The 19,091-nt window shown below is 46.4% G+C and overlaps 1 protein-coding gene across 1 annotated transcript; it reads left to right on the top strand.

Annotated features, from left to right (window-relative positions):
• Positions 1-6,500: 6,500 nt before the first annotated feature.
• Positions 6,501-17,017, top strand: LOC109775050 (uncharacterized). The gene is made up of 14 exons (XM_073510127.1): positions 6,501-6,635; positions 7,050-7,443; positions 7,851-7,979; positions 8,681-8,773; positions 8,955-9,034; positions 9,199-9,312; positions 9,591-9,626; positions 14,809-14,846; positions 15,026-15,102; positions 15,264-15,347; positions 15,435-15,527; positions 15,604-15,711; positions 15,831-15,905; positions 16,282-17,017. The coding sequence occupies exons 2-14, from the start codon at positions 7,366-7,368 to the stop codon at positions 16,903-16,905; spliced, it is 1,629 nt and encodes a 542-aa protein (XP_073366228.1). The 5' UTR covers positions 6,501-6,635; positions 7,050-7,365; the 3' UTR covers positions 16,906-17,017.
• The last annotated feature ends 2,074 nt before the right edge of the window (positions 17,018-19,091 follow it).

The following is a 19,091-nucleotide window of genomic DNA, read 5'->3' as shown; positions in this document are numbered from 1 at the left end:
AGTCTCTTGTGTCCCCAACACACCCGATACAATGGTAAATTGTATAGGTGCACTAGTTCGGCGAAGAGATGGTGATACAAGTGCAATATGGATGGTAGATATAGGTTTTTGTAATCTGAAATTATAAAAACAGCAAGATAACTAATGATAAAAGTGAGCGTAAATGGTATTGCAATGATAGGAAACAAGGCCTAGGGTTCATACTTTCACTAGTGCAAGTTCTCTCAACAATAATAACATAATTGGATCATATAACTATCCCTGAACATGCAACAAAGAGTCACTCCAAAGTCACTAATAGCGTAGAACAAACGAAGAGATTATGGTAGGGTACGAAACCACCTCAAAGTTATTCTTTCGGATCAATCTATCATAGATTCGTACTAGAATAACACCTTAAGACACAAATCAACCAAAACCCTAATGTCACCTAGATACTCCAATGTCACCTCAAGTATCCGTGGGTATGATTATACGATATGCATCACACAATCTCAGATTCATCTATTCAAACCAACACAAAGAACTTCAAAGAGTGCCCCAAAGTTTCTACCGGGGAGTCAAGACGAAAACGTGTGCCAACCCCTATGCATAGGTTCATGGGCGGAACCCGCAAGTTGATCACCAAAACATACATCAAGTGGATCAATAGAATAACCCATTGTCACCACGGTTATCCCACGCAAGACATACATCAAGTGTTCTCAAATCATTAAAGACTCAATCCGATAAGATAACCTCAAAGGGAAAACTCAATCCATTACAAGAGAGTAGAGGGGGAGAAACATCATAAGATCCAACTATAATAGCAAAGCTCGCGATACATCAAGATCGTATCACCTCAAGAACACGAGAGAGAGAGAGAGAGAGATCAAACATATAGCTACTGGTACATACCCTCAGCCCCGAGGGTGAACTACTCCCTCCTCGTCATAGAGAGCGCCGGGATGATGAAGATGGCCACCGGTGAGGGTTCCCCCCTCCGGCAGGGTGCCGGAACAGGGTCCCGATTGGTTTTTGGTGGCTACAGAGGCTTGCGGCGGCGGAACTCCCGATCTATTCTGTTCCCCGAAGGTTTTAGGGTATATGGATATATATAGGCGGAAGAAATACGTCAGGGGAGCCACGAGGGGCCCACGAGGGTGGAGGGCGCGCCCAGGGGGGTGGGCGCGCCCCCCTGCCTCATGCCCTCCTCGTTGATTCCCTAACGTGCACTCCAAGTCCCCTGGATTGCTTCCGTTCCAAAAATAACTTTCCCGAAGGTTTCATTCCGTTTGATATTCCTTTTCTGCGAAACACTGAAACAAGGGAAAAAACAGAAACTGGCACTGGGCTCTGGGTCAATAGGTTAGTCCCAAAAAATAATATAAAAGTGCATAGTAAAGCCCATTAAACATCCAAGATGGATAATATAATAGCATGAATACTTCATAAATTATAGATACGTTGCAGACGTATCACTTATCTTCTAGCAATGTAATCTGCCCATATGGAGTACAGTACAACCAAATAGTTACATAACATAAGGGAAAATTACACAATACATATGCTTATCTTCTAGCAATGTAATCTGCCCACATTTGCATTGCCATGGCATCTCGCATCTCATTTCCAGCTTGTCTCAAGTTGTTAAATACAATCACATCTTTTTTGTATTTGACATCTCCATCTAGTACATCCTTCATATTGCTTTCATTAACATCCATTGTAGCTCTATCTAGCAGTGTCATATCTCAATTATGTAGCCTTATGAAATTGTCAATACACAACACACTACAACAGTATTAACTTGTGTGTCAATATCAAACATTGTAGTTGCCTTTAGTATGGGATACCTTGCTTTCAGTATGCCAATAATTCTTTCGACATGATTTCTTAGTTGAGCATGTCGAAGGTTAAATAACCCCTTGTAGCACTATGGCCTTTGCTGAACTCTTCCTTGTTCTTGTAAATGGTATCTAGTTCCTCGGTATGGAGCAATGAATTGGGGTGTATTTGCATAACTCGCATCTACAAGATAAAATTTTCCAGGCGGTACATTGAATCCATGGTCCAGTGCATCTTTCAAAACCCTTGCATCAAATGTAGATCCCTCCCATCCAGCATGTACATGCACAAACTTCATGTCAAAGTCACATGCAACCATTACATTTTGTGAAAGACCTTGTTTTCTATTTCTGTATGGGTCTTGTTGCCCAGGAGGAATAGTCATGGGAAAGTGAGTACCATCAATAGCTCCAATACAATTCTGCAGATTTAATTCTATAATTAGATATATAAATATAAGCTAGATTTGCTCAATACCAGTTCACCATGATAGGGCTTGAAAACATTACCTTAAAGTATGAAAACTTTTGTTGCCTTAATATGGGATGCTGGTGTACAGAAGGTTGTATGTAGTTGCATGTGAGTCGAGTAATCGCGTTGAGCACGGCGTGGAAATAAGTACTAAATGAATCTGCACCGTGCTGGAATCTATCTTGCAATGTTCTGTTGGTTGCGTTCTCTGATACTGCATACAAAAATATAGCTACTTGCTCTTGCACAGAGATATACCTTGCATCCTAGAGAAGGTGCTTTTCACACAGTTTTTGTACTAAAGCTTGAAAGATTGATCTCTCCATATGAAACTGCCATTCACATAGAACCTCGTGGCCGGTAAGAGCTTCATGCACATAAGTAGCTCCATTCAGGATGGATGTATGTATTGCTCTCCTCTCAGATGATTGGGATGAGCTACCTTGTAATGTAGGGAGTATGAAATGTACAAAATCATCTTCGTTTCTTGACCGCCGGCTGTAGTTTGGATCCATTCAGCTTCAGGAATGAATGAATTTTGAGGTTAGAGGAACAAATGGATTGCCGCTACAAGACTGAACTATGAGTTCCTAGAGAAGTTCTTACAGGGGAGGAGAAGAAATGACAAGAACAAGTTGTTGGCAGTGCATTGTATGTGCTTATATAGCAAGAGAAAGAAGAAGCAACAGCTAGAGAAATCGACGGCAAGAATACAATGCCCAGGCACATGACGGCTAGTTCTATTTCCTAGAGAAGTGTGCAGATTCCAAAACTTTTTTCCTTTATTCAGAACACCCCATAGATTCCCATTCCTCTTTCTGGAAGCTTGCAGGTTTCACTTTGCACTCCATCCCATACCTATGCGTTTTTCTTTTCCTCTGTTTTCTGAACCCACGTCCCGAACAGGGCCTCATTGTTTGGTTTTTCAGTTTGCATATATGAATACACCATTCCGTCTATATATTCTCGCCTGAGGGCGGTGGCCCTGTTACATCCCATAGGTCGCATGAACCGAAAGAATGCACTGTTTCTCCTTAGTGCATAAGATGATGCGTGTGGTATTATTTTTCCTTTTCTCTTCTTACCATGCAACATCATGTCGTTGTTGTGTCATTGTATGCATAATTTAAACGACTCAATAAAAGCTTTTTTAGTCTTTTAGTTACTGATTTTGTTGTTGGTGGATTTCACTCCACCCGTGTGGTTGGGAGCTAGTAATTCGTTGGGTCTACAACGATTTTGGATGGGCTCCTAACGAGCTTATTTTCACTATTTTTTTGTAGTTTTCCGATAATTCTAAATACATGTTTGAAATTTTGGGGTCAGTAATTGGGTCGGTGGGGGTGGTAGTCATGTTCTATTTCTTTGTGTGCGGATACATGTTTTTCTGTGTTGTTTTTGCTATCTTTGTGTTTGCCTTCGGTATGCCATGGTTTGTGTTGCACGACTCTGTATTTTGGCCCCGTGGCTATTCCAAGGCCCGTGTGTTTCTGGTCCCACGGGTTAGTGTTTCATGCTGTTGTTATCTCGCCCCCTCTCTCGCGATTGGTTTGCACTATTCATGAGGTGGCACCTAGCGCTTGTATGTCCTATTCTTGCTCCCGCTGTATATTCTTCATGTTCGCCATTTCACACCACATGCCACAGGCTACGCATGCTAGGTGCTTCTTGCAACGTGTGGTTGGTTCCTCCAACTTCGTCGGTGGTTTTGCTGCTTGTTGGCGTCATGTTTGCTTCGTCTGTCGCCGTGTCATTTGCTTCTCTAGCTGACTGAGGTTCGGACCTGGTTTTGCTTGCGCCTATTCCCGATCCAATGTTCTTGCTCACCGTTCTTTTCTCCCCCCCTCGTATCTGTAGCTGCCCGGGGTTCTGCTTTGTTCTTTGGTTGTGCCTATTCTTGACGCTTGCTCTTGACACCGACTAAGGTTTGAGTCTAGTTTCGTCTTGCCTGGTATGTTGTAACCACTCACCGTCCTTTTCCTACTTGCATGTATTTGGAGTTCCCGCTTTGTTGTTCTGTTGTCCCTCTTCTTATCTCTCTATCTCTTCGTTCAAGGTATGTCCCTTCTAGGCCCTGTTGCTCTTGCTCGTCTTCTTCTCGCTTACCATCCTTTACTTTCTTTGCTATGCATATAGGCCTTCGGAGCTGCTGTTTGATATCTCTCTGTGCTTCTTCTTGGCGCGGTGTGTTCCTGCCACAATACATCTCTTCTCCGTCTCTCCACTCTTGTCTTTCCTCCCTCTTTTTTCGGGGTGTCCTTTGTTTGGTTTTGGTTGGTCTTGTTTATTTTTAAAAATATGCATGTGTTTCCCAAACTCGTAGTGGAAGTTGTTCATAAAAATGATCTAAGCAGTGATCTTAGTCTGTTAATAGTAGGATCTGAATAGATACATGTAAGAATTTAGCTTGGGTACAGGACTCTAGGACTCATTTAGGTTGGATTACACACTCTTCCTCTGCTTGTAAGTGAACTCACTGGTGGGGGCCGCTTCGCTGCCTCGATTTCCATTGCCACGCTGTTCACGTACGATTGTGCGTCCTTTATGTGATATAGCGCAAGGTTCTTGAACTCCAGCAAGACGTTCGCTTCTACCCACACGTCCATCATCACACGCTCAAATTAGTCGAGGGCGGTAGGAAGCCGGAGTCGGCCGAGATCCTCGACCTATTATGAGTATTCCCATGCCGTGAATTGAAAAGATTCACGAATTTGAGAAAATCCGTGAAGTTGAAATAAGTTCATGAAATAAAAAAGTTCATGAATTTGAAAAACAAATGTTCACTATTTGAAAAAGTTCATAAATTTAAAAATTGTTCATTAATTTTAAAAATAGTTTGTGGATTTGAAGAAAAATGTTTACGAATTTGAAAAAAAATGTTTAGAAATTTGAAAAACTATCACAGATTTTTAAAAGTTCACGGGTTCAAAAAATTAAGAAATAAAAAAGTCAAGAATTTCATTTTTTGTGATATTCAATAAAACAAAATTAATGAACAAAAAATAAAAAACTAACCAAACCTAAAAACTAGCAGAAAAAAGTAAAAAAAGAAAAGAGAAAAAAAAACCAGAAGCTTCCCAAAACCGTATCTACGTGGCAAGGTGCATGGACCGGCCCACTACAAAACAAACACGCGCATTGTATGCGTTTTGTACAAACAGGCGCGTTAAGCGCCCAATAGGAGATGGCCTAGCTTTTTCGATTGCAAAATAAAAATAAAGACATTGATAAGTGTCACACGTGTGGCACGAAGCAATTTCATCCTGTTGTTTTTTGATGGTAAGTTTAGTTATCTGAAGATGGCAACTTTAGATGTGAAGTATGGCAAATTTCCCTTTGGATGGCAAGTTTCAAACTTTTTTAGGGTTTTTTTTCTCATATGGCAACTTTAGTGTAAAAACATTAGGACAGTGTTACTTCGTGCACATGTGTGTCATTTATCATTTGGAAAAAATAATGTTGATAAACCCGCGTAAGCGCGGGAGGTATATCTCGCTATAGATGTTTTCATATACATGTTTTGATGTCTTTTTCCATACACATTGTATAATTTTCGTATAAAATAGAAACATTTATTGTACAAACATTTTTCAAATGCGTGACTAACATTTTTGTGTGCATAAAGTGTTTTTTATAATATATATTAGGGGAACCAACGCGTGTTTGGATGGTTAGGAGGACAGTGGTATCCCAGCCCACCGGAAACTCAAGTCCTGGACTTGACACTAGTGCTCGCATTTTTCTGAGTTTATTTTAGGCCTTCTGGCAATGTGCGTTAAGTGGGAAGAGACGTTCCTTTTGTATGAAGGCATCTGTGATGACTTTAACAATCTCAAGATGATGTGTCGGCTCAGTCAGGTGCTCATAGGAGTACGGTATGTGTGTATGCGTTCTATGGGTGAGTACATATGTGTATGTATGAGCGTCTGTTGTTCGTGTCTGCTACTGTATTAAAAATATATAGTTATATAGAATATTTCGAAATATAAAAAAGTAAAAAAAACATTGCAAAAATGCGAAAAAAATATGGAAGAAAAAAAAGCGCTGAAGAACTGTGGTCTGCGCTGGGCCGGCCCATTTCTGGCGGCTACGCGAGGCTGCGCTACGTCTTGCCATAAGCGAGACATAGTCGCGCCCCCCGGGAGGCTGTCGACACGTCAGGGACACGGGAGGGCAGCATCCAGTCCAGTAGAAGCCCACCTGCTAACCCTAATTGCCAGTTCAGTTTTTTTTTTTCTAACAGAACAGAGCACAAGGGTGTATCGAGCGACCGCACGAGCGCGCCGCCGCCGCCGCCGCCTGTAGTCGCCTCCGCCGCCCCGCCCATCGCCAGCAAGGTAACTTCTTAATCCCTGCTCTCCTCCGGTCATACCGCGCTGTTGCCTCCTGCATGTCGTGCTCCTCCGGTGCGCTCGCCGCTGGGCCCTTGCTTGCTGCTGCGTGTGCTTGCTGACTGCGTGTGTGTGAGCTGGTTGCGGCTTGCTGCTGGGAGCTGGTGGTAGGACCTTTACACAGCATGCAGGGATATCAAAGGTGCAAACATACTAGTAGATCCTAGGGGTCGTGTTAAGCTTGCAGACTTTGGAATGGCTAAACATGTAAGGACTTGAAAAGAGGCTCCCAGCATCTGGTTGGAGACATTTTATTAATTATTTCTACATATACTCGCCGTATTGCTGTTTCTAGAAATTGCCGTATCCCGTGTGCCGGTCCTTGTATCGGTGCTTCATAGGTTTTTGCTGCTCCTGCAGAACCGCACAGTTATGGCCACCGCCGTGGCCAGTCGCCTCAGCGTTGCACGTCCCACAAACCTTCGCTCTGCGGCAGGGTGAGTTGGATGGGCGCTTTGCGGATGCCGAAGAGAAACCAGCAGCAGCATCCGAGGAGCCTAGGGAGACAGAGGCAGAGGCAGAGGAGGACGAGGAGTATTGGTCCTACCATGACGTGGGTGAAGCCCTAGACTGGCTTGACACTGCGGAGGGCCCGGATGGCTCGACACGTCTTTCCTCAACATTCTCGGCTGCCGGAAGTGCGGCTGCGGCGCGGAGGCCGAACGCACATGGCGGCATGCTCGCGCGCACACTCCAGCCACTCTCCAACCGCACACAGAAGCTCGCCTCACACGTCCGTGCCGCTCCGTTGGAGGTATGCGGTTTCAACTCCTCACCTTGGATCAGTATACTGATTGGCTTGTGCTATAACATTTATTGGGCTTATGCTATCAAGGACTAGGGTTCAATGGTTCACTATCTTTTGATTAAAGTTGGTTACCTAAAATTACTAAAGAGAACAGTTGCACTTCATATTGGAGCTAGGCCTAGTAGTGTCAGCTAGGGAATTTCCAAGTTTCCAATGTCACTCTGCAAACCACTAACTGAAATAATTAGGCTCAAGTTTTGATGTCTGTTGCAGTATTGATTTTTATGTAACACTGGTGCCTTACCATATGGATATATTTATCTGAACGAACAAAACACCGGTCATGCTTTATTCATCTGGGTGTTGTACCTTTTTTGCTTATTATTTGATGCCGTGAGTTTTGAACCACTCAGGAGTGGGAAGGTAGAATGAACGTGGGGATGTCAAATTCCGTGACAACTGCAATCAGGGACAGCATAAGAGATACTGCAATTGGGAAAACAAGGAACACTGGGAAGGCAGATCGTGCTACAGTTGAACAGGTTTGTACATTTTTTGCTGTTTGGTGATGCTTATTTCATTCCCTGCTTGGAAGTTGAATCCATGCACTTTCATATTCCTTCAGCAATAAGAATCAATCCTGTAGCCTTTCACCCTAATTTGCTTTCTGTCAAGTGGCTGTCTGTTTTAAAAATTTCTCCCCTCATCAAGTATGCAGTTAATCAAAGTTTATTTACTACTTATAAAACGTTTGGTTTGATGTACATGAATAAGAATTCTTATTGAAGACTTAAGTTCCGCTTCATTATCTATTGCCGGTTGTGTAAGTTCGTGAAGCAGAAATTTGTTAGTTTGAAGTTTGAGCATTCCTCTTTTTGGGTGCCTACTGCATTTCTGTTTATGAGTTCTCCTGACTAATTAGGTACCATTGCTTCAATGCTGATAGGCGGGCGGGGGGGGGGGGGGGGGGGGGCAATTTGTTTAATTAATATTTCTTGTCATTGTGGGCCCTCAAAAGAAATGCCCTCTATTGCACATGTGATTTGATTACTTTATCTGATGATTGCATGATATTTTCAGTTCTTATAGGCAGGGCATACTTGCTCATTCGTCCATCCAGATAAAATTATGAATTTTGATTAACTGGGAAGACAAAAACATGCTTTATCTCTATAGTTTATGTAATGAATGATGTTTTAGTGAAGTTCTTTTTCTGAACATTCGATTTTTTATTTATATGCAGGCTATTGACCCAAGAACCCGCATGGTTTTGTTCAAAATGCTAAACCGTGGTGTTTTTAATAACATAAATGGTTGCATTTCAACCGGAAAAGAGGTAACCTTCAATTTGCAGTGCACATCGTAGCTACAAGGCATCTGCTACTTGCCAATTTCATTGCACCCGCGGATTTACTACTACAAGTTGCATTTTGTATTCATCATTCTAGAAATCTATAATTAGAATAACACACTCAATATTAACTGTGGCAGTTGATTTGTTTTTCTTTCCTTTGTAGGCAAATGTATATCATGCAACAAAGACAGATGGCAGTGAGTTAGCAATCAAAGTCTATAAAACTTCAGTGCTTGTTTTTAAGTAAGATATGGATGTTATACTTGCTTTGTCTTATAATAACTGGATACTCAAAGCTACATCAGAATGCTGTTTATGGCAATTTTGTTGTATCCTTTCAGCACTTCTAAATTGTTTTGATTCAAAAAGGTTCCCGTCTGAACAAAGTACACACTTGCTTGTTGCAGGGATAGAGATCGATACGTTCAAGGAGATTATCGTTTTAGACATGGTTACTGCAAGCATAATCCTCGGAAAATGGTAAAGACTTGGGCTGAAAAGGAAATGCGAAATCTTTTACGGTATGAAATATTCTCATTAAGCGTGCTTTATTCATTTTTTTCATTCCAGTAATTTGGCAAGATGTTTCTCAATGGGATTCTGTTGTTGAATTGGGTTTAACTTTTTGGGGAAAAAGATGATGCATTTGGAAGCATAAGCTGTTGCTATCCTATATTTTGTTCTGTCTCTCTCTAAATTAAATTCCCACCCTTTATAATTGTTATCTTCTTCTACAATACCTCGCAAAATACTTTCAGTCATTGAAGTAGAAAGATTTACACTTCTTTCCCTTGTTCAGAGTTAGAGCAGAAGGAATTCGATGCCCGAAGCCATTTGTAACGAACCCAGGGTTGCTAGGATCGAAACAAGGGTGGATCGGGGGAAATAGATCGAGTTCAGCTTGTTCCTTGAGAAAGAAGAAGGTGAGGAACAGGAGGAGGTGAGATACAGAGAAGGTTAGGTGAGATACAGAGTTCACACAATACACGCATGCCTCTCTCTGCCTACCACGCACACTTAAGTAACCACACACACACAGCTCTGCCCGTGGGCCTACATGTCTGGCGAGTGGGTCCACTCTTTCCTTGTCCACTGCATCATCAGTGGGATGCAGGTGTGACATGCCCCTCTTCTTCAGAGAAAGCCCCGTCTTCCATTTGTGCTTCATCTTCACGCGTTGTCTGGTCTTGACCGGTCATCGTCTCGCGCCAAATACTCGCCGCCGGAAATCGTTGCCGTAGTGTTTCATAGTCCTCCCAGGTTGTGCCCAACGCTGAAGGAGACCAACGAATGCGGACCTGGACCAGCGCTTGATCGCCCTTCTTGACCATCCTGCGCTCCATGATTTCCACTGGCTCGTTGTCGGTGATGGACAAGTCCGGTGGTCGTGGCAGCTCGGAGAACACGGGCGAGTAATTGGGTGTGAAGGGCTTCAGTTGCGAGACGTGGAAGACGTCGTGGATGCGGCTGTCAGTGGGTAGCTCCAGCTTGTACGCGAGCTTGCCGATGCGTGCCAGAATCTTGAAGGGCCCGAAGAATTTGTACGCCAACTTGGCGCACGGTCGATTGACGACAGAGGATTGTGCATATGGCTGTAGTTTGAGCAGCACAGAGTCGCCCACCTCGAATTCACGCTCCGTGCGATGGCGGTCAGCTTGCTTCTTGAACCGGTGCTGCGCACGAAGGATCTGTGCTCGTAGACGAGCCGTGTGTGCACCCCAGTCCCAGTGCTCGGCATCGAGGACCGGGGTTGTCTTGTCATCCCAGAGGGCCATGGCGCCGAGGTTGGGTTCCACAGCATAGAGCGCCTTGAAGGGGGAAGAATTGATTGACGAATGAAAGGTAGAGTTGTACCAGAACTCCGCCGTTGGAAGCCAGCGACGCCAACGGTGCGGCGCGTCATGGATCGCGCAACGGAGGTACATCTCCATGCATTGGTTGACGCGCTCACTTTGGCCGTCGGTCTGGGGATGGTACGCCGTGGAGTACAGCAGTTTGGTGCCCGCCGTGGTGAAGAGCTCTCGCCAGAGCGCGCTGGTGAAGACGCGGTCGTGGTCGGAGACGATAGAGTTGGGGAGGCCGTGGAGCTTGACGACATTGTCCCAAAAGACGCGCGCCACCTGCGCCGCGTTGGACGGATGATGAAGAGGGATGAAGTGTGCGAATTTCGTCAGCCGGTCAACGACCACCATGATCGAGTCATGCCCTTCAGACTTTGGCAACCCCTCAACAAAGTCCATGGTGAGGTCCTGCCATGGCGCCGTGGGAATGGGGAGAGGAGCCAACAGTCCGGCCGGTCGGCGATGCTCATGTTTAGCCTGCTGACAGATTAAGCATTGTTTCACATAGTCCTCCACCTCCCGTTTCATGCCAGTCCAGAGAAACCTCTTCTTCAAGCGCTGGTAAGTTGCTGTGTTGCCTGAATGCCCACCGATTGCGCTGTCGTGCAGCGCACTGATCAGTTTGGTGCGCAAAGCTGTGTTGCTTCCAATCCAAAGGCGATCTTGGCGTCGAATCAGCCCCTTGTGCAGCTCGAACCCTTCCTCGTCGGGACTATGGATGGCGAGCCGCGTTAGTTTCTCCTGAGCATCAGAATCTGTGGCATATGAATTGGCCACTTCCTGTACCCAAGTAGGCTGACACAGCGAGAGCGCGGCCACATCCAGTGCTGCGCCCACCCGTGACAAGGCATCTGCCGCTCCGTTGTCCACTCCACGCCGGTACTGAAACTTAAACTGCAGGCCAACCAACTTGGACATTGCTTTGCGTCGCAAATCTGTCTCGAGCTGTTGATCACCCAAGTGACACAGACTTTTGTGATCAGTGACAATGGTGAACTGGCCGCGTTGCAAATAAGCTCGCCATTTGTCCACTGCCATCATGACGGCCAAAAATTCCTTCTCGTAAGCTGAAAGCTTCTGGTTGCGCACACCTAAGGCCTTACTGAAGTACGCCACCGGGTGTCCTTCTTGCACGAGCACGGCACCGATGCCCGTGTCGCAGGCGTCAGTCTCTATGCTGAACGGTTTGGTGAAGTCTGGCAATGTGAGCATTGGGGCACTGGCCATGGCGCGTTTGAGGAGGTCGAAGGCGGCCTGCGCTTGTTCAGTCCACTGGAATCCTTTCTTCGTCAGCAAATTCGTCAATGGCTTGGCGATGATGCCATACCGGGCTACAAATTTTCTGTAGTAGCCGGTGAGGCCAAGGAACCCACGCAGCTCAGTTGGTGTGGAGGGTGTCGGCCAGTTGAGCATGGCTTGGGTTTTCTCCGCATCTGTTGCCACTCCGGTGCTTGAGATGACGTGACCAAGGTAGTCGATGCTCTCCTGAGCAAACGAGCACTTGGACAGTTTGGCAAAAAGTTGGTGCTCTCGAAGAAGATCAAACACCAGCCGAAGATGCTCCTCGTGCTCCTGTAGTGATTCACTAAACACCAAGATGTCATCGAGAAAAATGATCACAAACTTGCGTACATACTTGGAGAAGATCTGGTTCATGAGGCATTGAAAGGTGGCTGGTGCGTTTGTCAGGCCGAACGGCATGACTCGAAAATGGAAGTGTCCATGGTGAGTCTTGAATGCCGTCTTTTCTTCGTCGCCTTCTCTCATCCGTATTTGGTGGTAGCCCGCCCGTAAATCAAGTTTGGAAAAATACCGGGCGCCAGCAAGTTCATCCAGCAACTCATCTACGATGGGAAGGGGAAAACGATTCTTCACAGTGGTGTCGTTTAGGCGACGATAGTCGACGCAGAAGCGCCATGAGCCATCCTTCTTTTTTACCAAGAGAACCGGGGCTGCGTAAGGGCTCATGCTGTGCGCGATCACCCCGGAGTCAAGCATTTCTCTGACTTGCCGCTCGATCTCATCTTTCTGCAATGGCGAGTATCGGTAGGGTCATATTGCTGGTTGTGCTCCTTCCACCAATGTAATGGCATGATCATATTGACGGTGTGGTGGCAGTTTCTTTGGTTCTCCAAACACGTCGCTGTACTCATTGAGGACCGTCTGAATACCCACTGGCAGCTTGCTAACGGTGTCACTAGAGGGTGGCTGGCGATCAATGAGTGCCATGTACCATATGTCATTTCCTGCTTGCCATTTGTTGAACTGTTCTGGTTCAATTGGCTCCAAGGACTGAACTGCACTCTGTCGGACACCTTGCAGAGTGATTGTGGCGCCTTCATGCTCGAATGTGAGCGTCTTGTTGAGCCAATGGCAGCTCATTGGGCTGAACTGTTCCAACCAGTCCATGCCTAACACGCCGTCGTACGCCCCGAGCGTGAGCTGGCGCATATCCGTAGTGAAGGTGTGCCCCTGCAGCCACCATTTAACTCCGGGCACCAGCTTGTCGCAGACCAGACGCTCACCGTTGGCCACGCGAACGTCCACCGGCGGCAGGGGTGTTGTTGTCGCTGCAATCCTCTCGGCGAAAGATGCCGAGATGAAACTGTGTGTACTGCCGGAGTTGACAAGGAGGAGCATCACTTGATTTCCCACTAGTGCGCGAAGACGGATTGTGCGCGGCGTCTCCGTGCCTGAGACCGCTTGCGTTGACAGGACACAACACTCCTGGTCTGCTGGGGCTGCGCCTTGGTCATCCAAGAGCTCCATGGCCTGAATTGCATCTTCAGTAAGGATCTCGCCGTGCTCACCCATGTGTATTGTCAGCAACTGCGTGGCTTGTTTGCAGCGGTGCTCTCTGGAGTAACGATCGCCGCAACGGAAGCAGAGGCCATGTGCGCGGCGGTGATCGCGTAGTTGCCGCTCTCGCGCAAAGTCATCCCCTCCAGCAGCGGCGGGGGCAGCGGCAGGTCGCGGTGCAGCTTGTGGTCGAGGAGGCAGAGCGATGGGGTGCGTTGGTGGGCGCCCCACCGGAAACACGCGCGGTCGCGGACGATGTGCATCTGCTTCTTCTTCCTGAATTCTCGCGAGCACGGAGGCGCGAGTGATGCTCGTGGGTGCTTGGAGTCGTACTGCTGCCCGTAAATCGTCTCGCAGTCCGAGCAGAAATTGGGTGATGAAGAACTTGTTACTGAGCGTGCCATCAAACTTGGGGAAGTCATGCTTTGGGGGCTTGACGTAGTAGTCATCCGCGTGCAGTGCCTGAGGAAGCCCGCGAGGAGAAGCTGGTGGCGGCATCTGGCCTGCCCCGGTGATGGTGACCACGGGGCGTTGCGGGATGAGGGGCGGGCCGTCATTGACGAGACGTGCGACCGGCCCCTGAACTCTGGAGGACACTTGTGGAGCGCCTCCCCTGGGCATGAACTGGTGCTGGTGAGAGGAGGCGGCCGCCTGCTGCTTGTCGGGATCGGGGCGCTGCTGGCGCACCTCATCGACGTCTGCTTGCGTCAGGTCCATCTGGCGGCGGAGGTGCGTGAGGTCGCTCGAGACCTGCTCGTTGAAGGCGAGCTGCGCCTCCACATGCTTGGCGGCGGTGATCTGGCTCGCCTCGAACCGCGTCAAGAGCGATTCCAACAACGATTTGATCTCTCCCGAGGTTTCCGACATGGCTACGAGGATGTGGCGGGTTTGAGCAGAAGGTTTGGATGGCGGCGCCGTCGCCCTCGCTCCAAATCGGTCCAACCCCGCTGGGGATTTTGGGCAAACTCACTGGAGTGAATTGGCACCCACAGCGGTGGATGTTACGGTCCGATCGAGAGGATGTGAGCACGAACTGGCGGAAAAAAATTGGGGGAAAAAAGGGAAGTGGCTCTGATTACCTTTGTAACGAACCCAGGGTTGCTAGGATCGAAACAAGGGTGGATCGGGGGAAATAGATCGAGTTCAGCTTGTTCCTTGAGAAAGAAGAAGGTGAGGAACAGGAGAAGGAGGTGAGATACAGAGAAGGTTAGGTGAGATACAGAGTTCACACAATACACGCATGCCTCTCTCTGCCTACCACGCACACTTAAGTAACCACACACACACAGCTCTGCCCGTGGGCCTACATGTCTGGCGAGTGGGTCCACTCTTTCCTTGTCCACTGCATCATCAGTGGGATGCAGGTGTGACACCATTGCTCTTGAGGCTTCATGTTTTGGTGATGGAATTTATAGGTAAAACTTGTGGTGACATTTGCTTATTCAATGCCTATCAACATTTTCCTATAAACATGGTATCATATCATGACCTAATAATTGTTCAAAACATACGCCTCGTAGCAGAACATCCCACAGAACAGTACTTTCATAGGTATTATCATTTCGTCTAATAAATTGAGTTGGTTCTCCTTCAGGAAAAGGAGGTTGGGCTGCTCCTCGACTTAAGGATGCTGCTTTGTCGGATGACAAGTTGCGTGAAACTTACTTTGAGGTACATGGCGTATGCAAAGATTAACTACCAGTTGAAATGTCAGCTGAATATGGTCTTTACCTATAGAAGAATGAATAAGGAACCACATAGTATCCAAACATTAGATTTTGGGTACTCTTATGGTAACATTTTCCAATATACTTACTGCAGCTTATTTTCAGATTGTTACAACAATGCGGACACTTTACCAAAAGTGCAAGCTTGTCCACGGTGATTTGAGTGAATACAACATTCTTTATTTTGAGGTAGTTGAGCACTTTTGAGTAAGCCTTCTTAACCTCTTTCATTTCCCAGTCAACCAGATTCCTCATTCTTATTTGCTTGTTGTGCAGGGGCACTTGTACATCATTGATGTTTCACAGTCTGTCGACCTTGACCATCCTTCAGCTTTGGATTTCCTGAAGGAAGATTGCTTGCATGTTAATGTGAGTAGAATTAAACTAAAATTGACCAGACATGGATAACTCGTGGTATTTAATGCGCGTGCAATGCTGTTTTCAGGATTTCTTTAAAAAACGAGGCGTTGCTGTCATGACAGTAACAGAGCTATTTAATTTCGTTGTGGATCAAAATATCGCTGATGAAGATGTTGATGATTACCTGGAGAAGGCATGCCCTTATTTTACTTTGAGTAGTTACAATGCTTTGTAATCATCGATTTTTGTGTGATACTATGCTTATCCTTGGGCAGACGATCCGATGGGTTAACAAAATTGTGGTTACAACAGGTTCAGCAGAAGATTCTGGAAAATGGAGATACAGCTGCAGATGATGATGCAATTGCTCCGACTGTCTTGGTGCAGGTAGGAATATGATTATTGTTATTACTATGCATTTGTGCAGCTTTGCCAGAAATGTCATTTACAACAGTGAGCATCTTCACTTCTTCAGTGAGAGATCCTAGTCTGAGGCATACATTTATTTACTGCATATATCTGTTACTCGTCAATCATCTCTATTTTATACTATGTTTTAATTCATGGTATTGCCATTACCTTTGTGGTAACTGTTTTATCTCATCTACATAGTTTATTATGTTGATTCCAATTAGTCTTGTCTCCCAGATCTCTTACACGAGTTTGTAACTATTTTGTGTTTATTTTGTTTCTTTGTATGTTTGTGCTGCATGTTATCCAGTTCACTTACTGATAATATTATCTGCTTTGCTCTTTTTGATAGACGTTGGATTATGTGAAGCAATGTGAGGCAGAGATTGTCAGCATGTCCATGATGCAACGTCCCTCTATCGGTTATGAGCCAACAGCAGATAAGCTTTATGACCAGCCACTGTTAGGATTTGTGCGGACTATAAATGAGCATACCGAAAACCAGGAAGCACAATCGGCACAAAATACACCGGAAGAACCCTTGGACCTGCAAACTAAGTGCTGCTCCTTGGAGAACAAGGAGGAAGATGAATCGGGTGACAGTGAATCTTGCTCTAGTTCCGACGAAGACGGTTCGTGGCACGAGTCCACAAAGATGGGGCCCGAGGAAAGGAAGGCTGCTCGCAAGGAAAACAAGAAGAAAGTGAAGGAAGAGAAGAGGGAAACTCGCAAGACGAAGATCCCCAAGGCTGATAAGAAGAAGAGGAAGAAAATGGCGAAAGCTAAGTGCAAGCTAAGTACAGCGACGTGTTTGGAGAACCAAAGAAACTGCCACCACACCGTCAATATGATCATGCCATTACATTGGTCTGCAATATTCAGATCCGTATATATTTTGCAAACTTCTATGTCTCCCTCCTTGACTAGATCGCGGATGGAATTGAAGCATCTCTTGATGTGCTTGGTTTTCTTGTGAAATCTGGATTTCTTCGCCAAGGCTATTGCTCCAGTATTGTCACAAAAGATTTTCATTGGACCCGATGCACTAGGTATTACACCTAGATCGGATATGAACTCCTTTATCCAGACTCCTTCATTTGCTGCTTCCGAAGCAGCTATGTACTCCGCTTCACACGTAGATCCCGCCACGACGCTCTGCTTGGAACTGCACCAACTGACAGCTCCATCATTCAATATAAATACGTATCCGGTTTGCGACTTAGAGTCATCTGGATCAGTGTCAAAGCTTGCATCGACATAACCATTTACGACGAGCTCTTTGTCACCTCCATAAACAAGAAACATATCCTTAGTCCTTTTCAGGTATTTCAGGATGTTCTTGACTGTTGTCCAGTGATCCACTCCCGGATTACTTTGGTACCTCCCTGCTAAACTAATAGCAAGGCACAGATCAGGTCTGGTACACAGCATTGCATACATGATAGAACCTATGGCTGAGGCATAGGGAATGACTTTCATTTTCTCTCTATCTTCTGCAGTGGTCGGGCATTGAGTCTAACTCAACTTCACACCTTGTAACACAGGCAAGAACCCTTTCTTTGACTGATCCATTTTGAACTTCTTCAAAACTTTATCAAGGTATGTGCTTTGTGAAAGTCCAATTAAGCGTTGCTACCTTTTGAGCATGCGTTGGTTTTCCCTTGAAGAGGAAAGGGTGTTGCAGCAAAGTAGCATAGGATGAAAACTATTTTCTTTTCATTTTTCAAGTTTCCTATCGGTATTTTTGTTTCTTCTTTTCTTTGTTTTCTCCTTTTCATCCCGGTTATGTTTATTTTTTCATTCAGCGACCGCACCACGCGCACTTAAAACCTTCCAGGAATGGAACAAGACAACAAGTGATCCAACGGTCTTGCGAGTAAATATCTGAACCGACAGTCTCACATGTTCGGTCACCGGTCCAGTTTTTTTTTCCCTTAACTATGACTAAGATACGTCTATAATTTATAAATGACATTGGTTAAATAATAAAATATTGAACAAATTATTTTCGGCGAAATATTAATTGACCGTGACAAAGGATTCACTTTTTGCAACCTAGCAAAAGTATGGAGACGTGAGAACAAAATTTCAAAGCAAAAAGAGGCAGGACATGAAATCTACATGGGCCAGCCATACCAGTGACACGTTCTCCTAGCACATATATCTCCCAGTTCTAAAAAAAAATTCACAAATATCTCCCACGATCGCACGACTCTTCAGTATTTTACTAGCACAAACCAAATCGCTATTTTAGCTTCTGGTTAGCGCCGCCGCCACCATGTTGGGATCTCGATCTGGCACCACTGGCGTCATCCTCAGCTGCGAGCGGCATCTGGCCACCTCTCCCGACTGTCACTCCTTCCCTCCAGCGCCTCAAACTCGTCCGCTCCTACACGTTGCGAAGGCCACCGACAGGGAGTTCATCTTCTTCCCTTCAAGCTCACAATCGATCTGACCGCTGGGGATGCGATTGCCGCCCGACCAGACCGCATGGCACTTGACGCCACCAACACCTCAACTCTTCACGGCGCACGGATCTGGCTGTGTTGAACAACGAAGCCGCCACACTATCTACCTTTTCAGATCCGCTTGTCCCTTTATCTCAGTCATGGTACGACGTGTCAGTCATGAGTTGAGTAGCAGCAGAAAAATATGAGGCATCGGCGATCCGGCGCCGCCGTGTTTTCTTCATCTCTCTGCGCAAGAGCAATTTCAATGAGGCGATCCATTTCGTCCGCCCGCATCCGTTTGAATCGGCGCGGATAAAAATGGAGGCCCAACGCGCCGACCCAAACTCAAATCGTATCTGCCTGGCGTCCGCGCCGACCCATTTCGGTCCAAAATTACGCCTGGAATGCGTCGGCACGCACGCGAAGCGGACGCGCCGCACGTCTCATCGCCGTCCGCCGCGTTCCCACCTCGCGGCCACCCAACCATCACCGGTCGTCTTATTTATGACGACCACGGACAGCAGGCCCACGCGTCAGCCAGTGGAAGCGTCCTTTTTTAACCATGCGTGCGGCGGGGTCGGCCTCATCCACTTCTCCCGTCCATATCTGGCCCCCCACCACTCCCTTTGCTTCCTCGCCGGCGACCGCAAACCCTAGCGCGCCCATGGGCCTCTTCGGCAGCAGCAATGGCAAGGGCAAGGGCAAGGGCACC

Source organism: Aegilops tauschii, chromosome 3 (genome assembly GCF_002575655.3).
Source record: "Aegilops tauschii subsp. strangulata cultivar AL8/78 chromosome 3, Aet v6.0, whole genome shotgun sequence".
NCBI lineage: Eukaryota > Viridiplantae > Streptophyta > Magnoliopsida > Poales > Poaceae > Aegilops > Aegilops tauschii.
The sequence above is the reverse complement of the archived record's forward strand: the minus strand, read 5'-3'. Positions and strand labels throughout refer to the sequence as shown.

What these genes read in the sequence shown, in the direction of transcription:
- LOC109775050 (XM_073510127.1), top strand. Translation starts at nt 7,366, where the DNA reads ATGCTCGCGCGCACACTCCAGCCACTCTCCAACCGCACACAGAAGCTC. An exon ending in TCCGTGCCGCTCCGTTGGAG is followed by an intron (nt 7,444 to 7,850) that starts GTATGCGGTTTC and finishes TGAACCACTCAG; the next exon opens with GAGTGGGAAGGTAGAATGAA. An exon ending in AAGATTGCTTGCATGTTAAT is followed by an intron (nt 15,528 to 15,603) that starts GTGAGTAGAATT and finishes TGCTGTTTTCAG; the next exon opens with GATTTCTTTAAAAAACGAGG.